Below are 13902 nucleotides of genomic sequence, written 5' to 3'. Positions count from 1 at the left end.
CGCATGCACAGTGGCCACCGCATAATCCATTGTGAGAAGCATGTTCAGACATGCATCCCACTGTGCAAAGCAACTAGAAAGACGGACATATACAGCAGCATTATCCTATTTAAAGACAAACTAATTACATCTAATGTTAAAGTCAGGGAATAGAAACATTATAGAGGTAACACCATATTACTGGTCATCTATTGCAAACAGTAATTATATAAATCAATCAGTAGTACAAAATAAAACTAAAATACATATACAAATATGAACACAAATATAGCTATTTAGAAAAATAAAGATATTAAACCAAACCGATCCAAAACACCAGAAATAAACATCATGAAAGAAAATTTAAAAAAATAAAATATAGTAATTTAAGGGGAGTTAAATAAAGCCAGGAGTGCACCGAAAAACATTTTAACACAATAAGAGATTAAGCATATAAGGCCACGGGGCCATATAGTGTCCAGTTTGTGAATCCATTGAGCTTCTTTACGGATTAACAATATAGCGATGCCAATTGATGCTTGGCTTAAAAAAGTGTAGTCCCACTAATTTGTCTGATTGACCATTATTGAGGGTATGGAAGACCAATGGTTCACCATCCTCTCACGAAATGGTCTTGCCAACATATTACAAAGTGAATCATTCTTGTCAGGAGAACCACAAAAGACATGTTTTGACTTGAGCCTTACCGATACAAGGGCACTCAAGATGTACTTAATATGATCTTACAACCAGTATGGGGATGATGGAAGGATTCACCCACTGACGGATTTCTGCACGTGGTACAGCTGGTACAATGGTATCATCCTTTCTACTGAGATGGCAACCAAGACAAAGTACTCTGCATGGGACATAAATCAACGCGCATCAATATATATTTCAAGTTCTGACCTCATGTGTAGAGGTTTCTTAGGCAAATGCTTTTTGCAAACAGGACAATATGACAATTTTGTCTAATGGCATCTCGGACAATTGGACTAGCCGTGTCATTGATCATAGTAAAGAAAAATAAGGCCCTCATTCAGAGCCGTACGCTCTGAGCAGAGCGCACGCTCTGAATGAGGGCCGGCCTCCATGAAAATGGAGCGTCCTCCTGGACGCTCGTATAGCTGTGGGTCACCACCCACAGGCTATACGAGCGTGCATTTTGATGGCCGTGATGGTCGTGACCATCGCGACCATCGAAACTGCGAGCCGGAGCCTGCGGTTGAGGTTTTCAACTGCAAGCTCCGGAGTGATTTTGGCTCTATCAGAGCCCAAATCACTCCCATTGACATCACTAGTGATGTCAGTGGGCCGGCTTCTGACTGGAGGCGTTCCCGTGGGAACGCCCCCATCAGGGAGGCACGCCCCCGGCACGCCTACCAAAGGGGGCGTGCTGTCAATCAACATCGACAGCACGCCCCCTTTGATCAGACACAACGAGCGAAGGACTTTCCTTCGCTCGTCGCATCTGGCGCATGCGCACGACGGAGCTCCCTCCGTCGTGCGCATGCTCAGTCCAGAACATCGACCCACTTGCGAGCGGACAGCCGCTCGCGAGTGGGTCTGAATCAGGCCCTAAGTTATCAGTGTTGGCACTGCGTCTCCTGCTACTGACACCCTGAGCATGTATTGCCTGGCTTTCTCCGAACACCTGTTTACAATATTATCACTATAGCCCCATTCTAGAAACCTAGTTTTTTTTATCTCAGACAACTGTAACTCTGCTGTATTATATTGAGAATTATGTAGCACCTGTAAAAATTGTGACAGTGGAAGATTCATCTTCAAAGGAAGTGGATGATGACTATTAAATAATAAAAGGGTGTTGTGATCGGTTGGTTTCCTATACAACTTGTGCCCATAACCCCTATCCATGGCATAGACAGTAAAACCTAGGAAATTAATTTTCCGAGTACTGGAAGTCAAAGTAAACCTGAAGTAAACCTAATGGGAGTTTCAACATTTCAAGAAGAGAGTTCTGAGACGCCTCCCAAACAAATAATACTTTGTCTATAAAACAACCATAGTGTATAATACTCCCTACAAATTTCAGTAAAATATAAGTGTTTTCATATTCTTCCTATGAGAGCATGAGATCACGCAGACGTCACTGTATTCGGACAATTGGGGACAAGGCTTTGAACCCCAGAATAGAAATCCGGGAAGACCGCTGCTCTCCGTCCCCTAAACTCCAATGGGCCTTTGATTCCGGCAGGACGAAGAGCAGCATCAGGATCATTGCATTACAGAATTTTTGCCATAAATGGTCTCAGAGTAGTTCTCAGAAGAAAAGGCTGCAGAGACACATGGTGGGCCCTTGCAATAGCAGACAATTTGTTTAAATAAGACTTTACCAAAAGTATTTGCTAATCCAGCAGATGCTCAGGTGTAGTCCCTTGCAATTTCTCAGGCAAATCATCTGAAGGTGTATTATTTTGGCACAAATCTGGATGGATAAGGGACAAATCAATATTTAGTTCTGGGACCCGATCAGTCACCTTTTTCTGCAAATCAGGGATGGCTTGAAGGCGTTGCTCCATGTGACTACAGGAAGCGCAATAAAAGCAGAAGAGGAGAACACCAAATATCCCACCATAGCACAACTCACAGGAAAGTACTTTATAATTGTAGGTGATGAGTATAATGGATGGAGTGCAGGAGACAAAGGTAGAATACAGCAGAGCAACAGCAGTTGAAAGGCAGCAGTAAAATTCGACAGGGCAGCATCAGAGGGGGTCCAGATGAAGGAGGAAAGCAGCCACCCCTCAGAAAGTTACAAAACCCACAGCAGAGGACTCACTGCAGAGACGGCAAACAGAGGACCTTGAGGAGAGAAACCATGCATTCAAGAAAACGGCGGGCAGGAGGTCCCGGCACTGTCACAGCCTCAGCCACGGGAGAAGAGCAGGAGCCAGGCAGCAGTATCCACAGGCTAATTGGCCACCGTCTCATATGAATTGCAGTCGTTTTCATTACTTCAGAATAAAACCGGGTTTTCTTTGAAGTTTCCACTGCTAGTAGTGCATGGTAATGCAAAGAATCGCACCAATCTAGGTAACAGACTACTGTATGTAAAAAGTTAACAGTGTACAAATTCTCTGGAAAATATAGAAAATATAGGAAATGACATGCGCTTCAGGGGATGTGAAAATAATTAAATGGTGTATAACAATCTAGCTGTCCTTAGGGTGGGTAGTGTATTAATGCGGATACTTGTATTGTGAGTTCTATCACTCGTGAAGATCCTCCATTCACCCTCTAAATCTCACAGTTCCCAGTGGGTTACAGCAGGTGAGCGATTTTTGGATTTCCTGGTACGGTAACATGTGTCAGGTGGTTGTATGAAACCATGGTAAAGTCTTGTGTTGGTTGGAGTAGCCAAAAATGAATGATATAATCAAAGTATCTCTGTGAGTAGGTAAAAGTTGGTTTGTTTCTCCAAAGCATTTCCGCAAGCTAACGTGAATCACAGCGCCCTAGAGTATCAGCATTGTTTTCACAGCACCCCTAAGCCAAACGTTTGTTATTGAGAAAATTGTAGTAAAGTCAAGTAAATTGTGCTTATATGTCATCCTTAGGGTCAGTTATGTGGTAGTAGACAGGTTTGAGCTTCTGTTTGTCCACATATTTACATTACACTGACGATAAATAATTTGATTTGGTGCTGGCCCATCAACTTGCGGCACCCCTGCAAGTGTCCCGAGGCACCCCAGGGAGCCACGTGCCACGGTGCACAGTTTGGGAACCACTGCCCTAAAGACAGAGAGCATAGTGGCACCACACACCCCTGGCCAGGTCAGTGAAAGCATTCCCAGGATCACTACCACCACAGAACGCAGAGTCCGAGGTTGAACAGACGCAGACACTTGAATGGCAACAGATGTGTCCTCATACACTATTGCTTGCCACAGTCAGGCCCAACAGCTCTACTCGGCGCACCAGGTCCGATGTGATTCGGCTTGGGCCGAGCATCTTTTTTTGCATCTTAGACGTACAAATTAAACAATCAAATACAACAAAACTGCTTAACAAGACTGGACTGATTTATTTGATAAGAGACACTTGTACATCTGTGCGCTAATGAGTCTGAATCTGTATACTAAGTGCCTCGATGCAGCAGCCGTGGCTTTGTCGTCACTCAAAGTTCCGCTGTGCTTTATCTGCGACTCTCTACATATTTAAAGGCTGAATATGTATCCATTGTTGAACATTAATAACTGCATTTTCATTTGGTACCGCTGAAGACTCACTTATACCTTACACACCATTTCCCTTTAGGCTATTACCATACTGACCATGCTGATATTTCCTATAGAGCCGGACACCTCGGCAACCTATCTATTATATCCCTATTGTTTATTCTATCACTTTTAATACCATTTGTGATTATCAGGTTATCTACCCAATACTGATAAAGTGATTTATTTTATTTGACACATTCTGTGCTTATATAATTGCTTTCTCACACACGTGAGATGAGCGCTCACTCACTTCATTCTACTCATTATCTTTACAACACACTAAAGTGACTTACAGAGGAATATCTAGTAAGACAGCCATCCGTTCTCTGATGATAAAAGAAAGAGACAGCACAGTACTACTTCATGCAGCCATGGCAGTGAGATCCATGCACGTGACCTTTAACACATTTATATTACTAACTGCAGATGCTCACAGCATATACTAATTAACAGTACAGAGTTTATCTAACCCAAATATATACTGTATAATTAAAATCCTATATTAAGAATGTAAATGTAACATCACGCAAATATTTTCTAGTTATTATTTAGATCAACAAAATAAGGTTTATAGTCACAGTAAACTTCTGCCACTGAAGGACATTTTCAAAACAGGATCTCAATTGCATAAAGCAATGCAAAGATATACTTGTACACCTAAATTATATCCACGCTCACATCTGTAATGACACCTACAAAAGGAAACAAGTGTGTACGGTGATACCAATTATCTGATACACATGAGCAGATATATCATTACAATGCAATGACAGCAGAATGCCACTACAAGACTATAATCCATTACTATTTAATCACATCCTAGTGACATTTAATAGGTAGCAGAAATGGAACAAATGCTTCTGTTCTAGGCAAACATACACCATCATCAAACACGATAAATGCATCTGCTTCTGGCATCTCTCACTTTTCCTCTCAAGACTTTTTATCTTTGCAGATGATTAAGTCACAAATAAATTTCATCCGCCTACAAATGTTATTTCAGATATGAAATTTCATTTAAATTAGAATAATTAATGAGACAGTATCATTAGGACACACAATAATGTTCCTTTGAGGATGAGACAGAGTAAGCCTTGCAGGTATAATTCTGCAATTATATTGGCAATATTATGCTGGAGAGACACTGCTATTACAGCAAAGCCTAGTAACATGTTGGCAAATTCCCATGGAGTTGGATAAAGGCGGCTGTTTATACTACCCATCACAGGAAGAGACCATGTAAGAACCATACAGCTAATGACCGAGGACATAAATGACACATTAGAGATGTTAGCGAGTTCTGGTCAGAACTGTGTGTCTGATAGATGGAAGTGCTGTAACCTGCTACATGCTCATTATTCTGCACTGTGATATATAAGCTAATATGGAATATAAACATATAGATGTACATGGACACGGAACTAAACCTCTATGATCAAACACATGCTGATATACACTTTCATCACTGGAAACATGTTAGATGTGCTAGAATATCAATGCTAGCCTCTTTTACAAAACTATGCCTCTCTAGGAGGTGTCAGAAAAGGTAACTTATCTGACACCTCATGCTTTAAACCCAAAAAGTCAGAAGGATCGTAAGGCCCCGCTAACAGAGTCTAAATGCTGTATAAGAAAAACTTGACAAAATCAACACTAAAGCTGCACACACACCCAACGATTTTGTTACCAACGATTTTATGAACGATTTTCTGTCAGATTTTTTAAAGTGTAATGAACGATTTTTTGAACTACAAACGATTTTTGTAACTTGAAAATAGTTCAGTTGGTCAGTCAGAATGAACTACAAACGGGAACGCGCATGAACGATAATCGTTCATCGTTATAACTCAGAAACTGAATGATTTTTTCAACGATTGAACGATAACGACGTCGTTATAGTTAAATCGTTCAAAAAATCATTACGTGTGTATGCACCTTTAGGGGTATATTTACTAGAGTGCAGATTTTTAGAAGTAGAGATGTTGCCCATAGAAACCAATCAGATTCTACTTAACATTTATCTATGACATTATAGAAGATAATAGCTAGAATCTGATTTGTTGCTATGGGCAACATCTCCATTTCTGAAAATCCGCACTTTAGTAAATATAACCATAAAGGTTGATATGGTTAAAAATATTCCATACTTGTCTGCCAGTAGCTAACATTAATAACAAGCCATCCTTCCAACATCTGCACCCCATCTACATTGCACTGGAGCTAAGCACCGTAACATGTGCGTGCGAGAGCTGATTGGGTGACCTGGCACCTCTGTAAGGGCTCACGTGGAGCTCTGGGTTATGTGACATAGGCCCATTCAATTCTTAACAAGAAGGATTCTTTACTGAAGGACTTTGGGTCAAGCAAGTAATTACATTTACCCAAAAGCTCCTAAAATGAAGATACTGAAATGTGTCAACTACGTTTATCTCTAGGGAGTCAGTAGGGGTATTCTATAAATATTGAGAAAAGTCAAAAGAGCTGTAAAAGTGACACTTATTATATAGCCTATTTGGAAAACAAATCATTAAAAATCCATTTCACACCATTAAATAAAAAATTAAGGGCCTGATTCAGAGCCGGACGCAATTAGCGCTCGCTCGTCCTGAAAATAGGGGTGGCTATTCAAATGAACCGTTCGCTGTTTGCGGTCTGTTCACGCCTCTAGGTCTGAACGAGCGAACAAAACTTGCGGTCGTTTTTTGGGAAACTACGCCCCCTGGCCGCTCGCATCCTACGTCATGTCCGCTATTTATTAGATTAATCGAGTACAACGACCAGGGTATGAACTGCTCGCTATTCTTGTGGTTGGTTTTTGCTACCACAATTTTGCGAGCAATTCTGGCTATTAAATAACCCAATGACGCTGCTGTTTTAATTATGCACACCCATAAAACGCCCGTTTTGACCTTTAAGCACGCCTGCGTTCGGATCTCCACTCCCCGTTTTCAACCACCTTCCCCTGTTACCACCCACATACGCCTTGTTCTGTCACTCAAATTATCAGGCATTCGCTATTTAGCGAGCACATGAATTTCGGCCGCACTGACTGGTTCGCGCATGCGTATAACGATCCGTACGCATGCGCAGTTGGGCAAACATCGCTCGGAGCGAAAGAGCGGCCGCTTACGAGTGGCTCTGAATCAGGCCCTAAATGTGGGGAAAGTAGCTTGTAAGACTTTCAACTGCAGCAGATAACTACTCTATAAGATAAACTGAATTGCTATATAATAAAAAACAGTATCCTACTGAGCAAAAAATGTAAGGAGACATATACTGGCCAATGCAGAGTGGAAAGTAAATCTGTTTGCGCAGTGTATTTTGCATGTTTTCGCACTGCGAATGATCTACACTGCAGTGCCCAAAAGTCATGGGATAACAGTATGTAAAGGTAATGGTAGATGGCGTCACCGTACTATAACATCTTGGAAATGCCCAGACCTGCAGCAGTTGTAATCTGACATCTCGTGCGTCAGTTTGATCACTGGCTAGGCTGCTCATGGCAAGGCGACTTTAATTATCAAAGTTCGAATGGGGCATGATAGTCGGTACCCGACAGATGGGACATTCCATTTCCGAAGTTGTGAGGACATTCAACATTCCTCGATCTACGGTGTCACGTGTGTACCGGGAATACCTCATGTAAGGCATTACCACCCACCGTGGACAGCGCAGTGGCGGACCAAGAGTGCTTAATGATTGTGACAAGTGGTGTCTGGCCAGAATTGTCTGTGGTAACAGGCAAGTGACACTGGCTCAAATCAGATCCACATTCAATTCAGGAGGTATCAGGCGCATATCCAGCAGGTCAATGCACCGTTCTTTAGCTTCCATGGGATATGGGAGCAGAAGACCCACCAGAGTGCCCCTGTTACCACTACGACACCGGACACAGCAGAGTGGCATGCCTGTGCATTTGAACGCTGTTACAGGAGCGTTCATAATTAAGCCCCAGCGACGGCATACGCAGCCATAGATCTACATGGCGACAGGAAGCTACATGTCATGTTCAACCACAACTCTGCGTATGGGTCCGAGTTACTGATTTTTTTCACTGACTTGCGGATGTATGTAATGGGAAGTGGACAGCTTTATAAGCTGGAGGGCAACTTGGTATAGAGCTGCTATCACATTAATTTGCATATTTTCGCAGCGGCCGGCTGCGTGCAATTGCAGACTTGCGATCTGCGCTGAATCAGCCCCATAGTCTGTAAAGAAAGTCCGGAAATATTACAAGCTGTTGAATAGCTAACATACTAAACAAGTTGTCTAGTCACAAATCAGCGGTCACATGCCTACTGCTATATCCTCCTACTGCAGACAGAGCTCAGTCTCATGCATCACAAACGCCATGTATAATGATCATGTGACAAATGACTGGAGGTACAAATGATTGATAAACATGGATACTGAGTGACATTTGCTGCAAGAGAAACTTACAGGTATTATTAATGTTATATCAGTAAAGTACCATTGCTTACATCAGTGGTTCCCAAACTTTTTGAATCACGGCGCCCTAGTGCATCAGCATTGTTTTCATGGCAGACCTAAGCCAAAAGCTTGTTATTGAGAAATTCAGAAAAACATGTAATAATATAGTAAAGTGAAGTAAATTGTGCTGACCTGTCATCCTTAGGCTCAGTTATGTGGTTGTGGGCAGGTTTGCACTTCTGTTTGTCCACATATTTACATTACTTTGACCATAAATAATTTGATTTGGTGCTGGACCACCACCCTGAGGCACCCCTGCAAGTGTCCAGAGGCACACAGTTTGGGAACCAGTGGCTTACATGATTAATGGAGGAGTGCTTAATATTCCATATTGGGTACACACTGATGTGTAGCTTCTCACCGCTCCAATCAGAGGTGCATGCTCAGTGGAGCCCCATTTGGGTTTTCAGTTTAATTACAGTCGCAAGGAGCTCCCCTGCACATGCCCTGACACCCAGCATGCCCAGCACATTTATAGTGAGATATTATACATATGTATATGACAGTCACTGAAGACAGCATTGCAGCTTCTCTAGCTCCCCACAATCACTGTGTAAGCTGCATTTACACTTTTCCAGTCTCAGTCACTCACTCCCCCATTCTGGCATGTTACCTTTGCCACTCTATCACATCTTGCCACAAAGAGCTGGACATGAATGGGGAGCTGGTCAGTGATGGTGATTGCTGACTAATTCAACTGCTCAAATTCCAATTACCACTGAGGTGTTTGTGTGACTGTATAGCCTATTCTACAACATTTATTAGGAAAGTTCTGAAATGGGCTAATGAAGTTTAGTTGTCCATTTGTGTTACTATTCTGCAAGAAGATACTTATTTCTAATTAATGTTTATAGTTTTAGCTTTTCAAGTTGTCTTTTACCTTATAAGAATCAGTCTGTCTTTTTCCGATGGGTGATCATCCAGCCACTGGGAATACCGAGCAATGGACCACTCCGCTCTCTGGAGAAGGACAGAACCGCACAGGAGTACAAATTACATTATTCTTTGTAAATAGGACAAACAAATACTTTGAGGCTGTGAACTTAAGCTTTTGGTTGCATATTGATAACTTTGTTTAAAAATACTTTTATTAATATTTGGCTACTTGCTTGAAAGTTCATCTTTAGAGCTCATACAGTAAATATGAGTGTTGATTTTTTACATTTAATCCATGTTCATAAACATATAAAACATGCATTAGTGCTGCTAGATGAAAAGGGAATTTAAGTGACAGGACCTGTACAAACACACTTTCTCATTAGTGTTCAATTTGATGCGCTTTGAGTCAACCCAAGGTTTGCTGCAGGAGTCACAAGACAGAACACTCAGTAATATCTAATGGTGTTCTCATTAGGTACATAATGAAATAAAAGTGCTGAAGCATATTGTATTGTTTACAATGCATGTGTAAACAGAGGAGTGTTTGAGATTTCCTGCATGTAAAGAGGAGATTAATGACCAATGCATGTCTATAAAACTGGGTAGTGGGTACACACTGACAGATATATTGGCTGATCAATTAATCGGCCAATATATCAGGTGCCCGTCGGCCAGTGTGTTCCAGCGATATATCTGTCCAACGGGCAGTGTGTACGGGTGGTCTGCTGACCGTCCGTATACGTGCAGCAGCAGGGGCTGGCAACTTTTAGCCTGGGGGGCAAATGCATGCAGGCGGCCCTGGCAGAGGAGTAGCGTGTAGCCAGGGTGCCCGAAGAACGTGCGTGCTACGGCGCCGCCCCCCCTCAAGTGTTTCAGGGAAGAGGCGGGTCCATATGGGATTAATGTAAGGTAAAAATAAAGATTAGGGGCAGCCCCCTGTCGTAGTGCCCCCGTGTGCCACAGGAGAGAACACCCTTATGCAGGCCTCCAGTAGTGCCCCCAGTAGTGATTCCCCCCTATGCAGTGCCCCTTGTGCCCCCAGTAGTAAGCCCCTTATATAGTGCCCCCAGTAGTGGTCCCCCCTGTGCAGTGCCCCTTGTGCCCCCAGTAGTAAGCCCCTTATATAGTGCCCCCAATAGTGGTACCCCCTATGCAGTGCCCCTTATATAGTGCCCCCAGTAGCAGTCCACCCCCCATGCAGTGCCCCCAATAGTGGTAACCCTTATGCAATGCCCCTTAAATAGTGGCCCCAGTTGTAGTCTCCCCCTTATGCAGTACCCCCAGTATTGCCCTTTATATAGAGCCACCAGCAGTGGTCCCTCGATGCAGTGCCCCCAGTGGTAGTCCCCTCCCCTATGTAGTGCCCCTAGTAGTAGTCCCCTCCCCCCTATGCAGTGCCCCTAGTAGTAGTCCCCTCCCCTTGTAGTGCCCCTAGTAGTAGTCCCCCCCCTTGTAGTGCCCCCAGTAGTAGTAGTAGCCACTTGTAGTGCCTCCAGTAGTAGCCCCCCATTGTAGTGCCCCCAGTAGTAGTAGTCCCCCCCTTGTAGTGCCCCCAGTAGTAGTAGTCCCCCCCCTTGTAGTGCCCCCAGTAGTAGTAGTCCCCCCCCTTGTAGTGCCCAGAGTAGTAGTCCCCCCCTTGTAGTGCCCACAGTAGTAGTAGTCCCCCCCTTGTAGTGCCCACAGTAGTAGTCCCCCCCTTGTAGTGCCCACAGTAGTAGGAGTCCCCCCCCTTTGTAGTGCCCACAGTAGTAGGAGTCCCCCCCTTTGTAGTGCCCCCAGTAGTAGTAGCCCCCCTTGTAGTGCCCCCAGTAGAAGCCCCCCCTTGTAGTGCCCCCAATAGTAGTAGTACCCCCTTGTAGTTCCCCCAGTAGTAGATCTTCCCCCCTTGTAGTGCCCCCAGTAGTAATCCCCCCTGGTAGTGCCCCCATAGTAATCCCCCCCCTGGTAGTGCCCCCAGTAGTCCCCCCCCCAGTAGAGAGAGACTTAATAAAAAAATAAAAAAACACTTACCTGAAACTCCCGCTCCTGGTCCCGACGCTTCTACCGGCTCCTCCGGCCGCTTTGCATTATGGGAGAGACGTCGTCATGACGACGTCTCTCCCATTACCCACTGCGGGAGCCGGAAGATGGCTCCCGCAGTGGGAGCAGCAGCAGCCTCAGACAGACTCTCAGCGGCTGCTGATTACAGCAAACACACAGCTGCCGGAGCCGGCAGCTGTGTGTTTGTGCTGTGTAGCGCTGACCGAACTCCGTCCGGTCAGCGCCACACACGCGGTGCAGTCTGTGTCACAGTGACACAGACTGCCCGCGGCCCGCATGATGCTGCGGCCCGGGGGGCACATGGCACCCTGCCCCCCGGCCCAGCCCGCCACTGTGCAGCAGAGGCCGCAGGGAGGGGGTCGGGGCAGGCCCCCAACCCACCACCCAGTCGACGGGACCCGCGGCCAGAAGCAGATGATGTTCGTTCATTGTGTATGAACAACCATCATCTGCAGATACATCTGTGCAGTGTGTACCCACCTTACACACATTAGAATCATACAAATAACAGAATGCTATGGCACTCCTAACAATATATTAAAGGTAGGAAAGTAATTATGGGTTTAAACACAGCATTTAACTGAACCTTTAAAAGGTAACCGATGCCAGGGTCTTTGCACATCTAGAGGATTTCAGCTATTCATGGAAGCATACATCTGCCCTTGTAGTGACAGTGTTTTTCCTTTTACTTTATACATCTAATAAACCTCAAAAGGAAGCTGGAATGGAAAAGCGATAAAAAAAGGCTGCTGTCCTTATTCTTTTAAAAAAAAATTGCAAAGAATACAATGCACAGAGTGTCCAAATTATTAAGACCACCAGGTCAGTACTTTGTTGGGCCACCTTTTGTCCTTAACCACTTAACTGACGATTTTTTTCCCCCGGGCAGAAATTGTCAGGGTTTTAAAAAAAAAATGTAATAGATTAAAATATATTTTTTAATTAAATTGAATTATTTTATACTTTTAAAAATATTCCTAAGCGGTGTCTTACACCATCCCATGTCTATAGGCTCTCATTGAAAAAGTACCTATCACCCCCATTTGGGAAGAGATCCCATTAATATAACCCCGACCCCCATATGGTAAAAGAGACCCTGTCGTTTAACTACCTCAAAACCAATGTAATACGTCCCCTGTTTCTTTATCCCTCCTCCTCCCGTGACAAGTGTATTATTTTTTTTTCACTATTTTACATTCTCCCCAAATTACATTATTGGGGCATTACCCCCACACCAATGCATGTAGACTTCCCCCGGGGGTATTAACACCCCACACTCATGGAGCATTACTCTCCCCCCTCCCCCAAGTGCAGAGCGCAGCGGAGCATGTGTCAGGGAGGGCTGGTGATCAGTCCCCCTTGCTGCAGCTGATCTCTGCACTTGCAGAGATTAGCTGAATAGTGCTTAGAGAGGAACTTAATTTGTGCTGCATTCTTGGGAACAATTCCGGCAGTGATGTTGGTGGTTACGAACTGCTGCATCACTGCCTGGGGGTCCGGGGAGTCAAAGAAGAGATCTGTACTGCACATGTGAAGAACGTATCTCCTCTTCAAAAACCAGGTGTGACACAGTGGGGCAGTGCGGTCGCATTTGATGCGACCTTTTCAGCTGAAGAACCTTTGGCTGCGGTCACGACATGCGACCACGCCAGTTATGTGGATAATACAGCATGAATTCTTCTAGGCAAGGATTCTATTAACTGTCGGTATGTTTTGTGAGGAATATTAGCTCAAATGTGATGAACTGCATCTCTATAACATTGCCTCTGCCAGTCTGAAGAGTTGTAACAGTGCAAGAAGGATCTATGCTCTTGTGGTGTTATCTCTATATCCTCACCCTACAATCTGCATGGTGTAATTGAAAACGTGATTTATCAGACCACATGAACCGTTTCCAATCATTGATTGTCCAATCCCTGTGTTCCTGAGCACACTAAAGGGGTTTCACCCTGTTTACAGCAGATAAAAATAGAGAACAGACAGGACTGAACAAGTCTACCCACTGTCCGTTCCACTCGAGCATCCAGTAGCCTTTTACAACCACAGGCCTTGGGCTCACATCCAGTTTTTGTCTGCTAGTCCACTCAGTGTACAATTTAACATGAGACTCTAGTAAGTAGATGCCTATGCCAAAAAGCAGTGATTGAGCAGTGTGTAACATCCGATGTTCCAGTCCAAGCTGGAACAAATGCCGGGACTATAAGTTCTCTGCAGACCACTGCATGTACTCACTATCTTGGTCGGAGAATCTCCCTCCAACACAGGTGCA

At 44.2% G+C, this 13902-nt stretch overlaps 1 protein-coding gene across 3 annotated transcripts in view; it reads right to left on the bottom strand.

Moving 5' to 3' along the window:
• The window catches only part of COG5 (component of oligomeric golgi complex 5), a 507901-nt gene that overhangs the window by 29772 nt on the left and 464227 nt on the right, over nt 1-13902 (bottom strand). For all 3 annotated transcript variants that reach the window (XM_088480203.1, XM_088480204.1, XM_088480202.1), the window contains exon 21: nt 9595-9674. In XM_088480203.1, coding sequence (XP_088336329.1) covers nt 9595-9674 — 80 coding nt within the window. The remainder of the gene's footprint in view (nt 1-9594; nt 9675-13902) is intronic.

This window comes from Taudactylus pleione, unplaced genomic scaffold, assembly GCF_031769625.1.
Source record: "Taudactylus pleione unplaced genomic scaffold, aTauple2 ptg000251l, whole genome shotgun sequence".
NCBI classification, from domain to species: domain Eukaryota; kingdom Metazoa; phylum Chordata; class Amphibia; order Anura; family Myobatrachidae; genus Taudactylus; species Taudactylus pleione.
The sequence above is the reverse complement of the archived record's forward strand: the minus strand, read 5'-3'. Positions and strand labels throughout refer to the sequence as shown.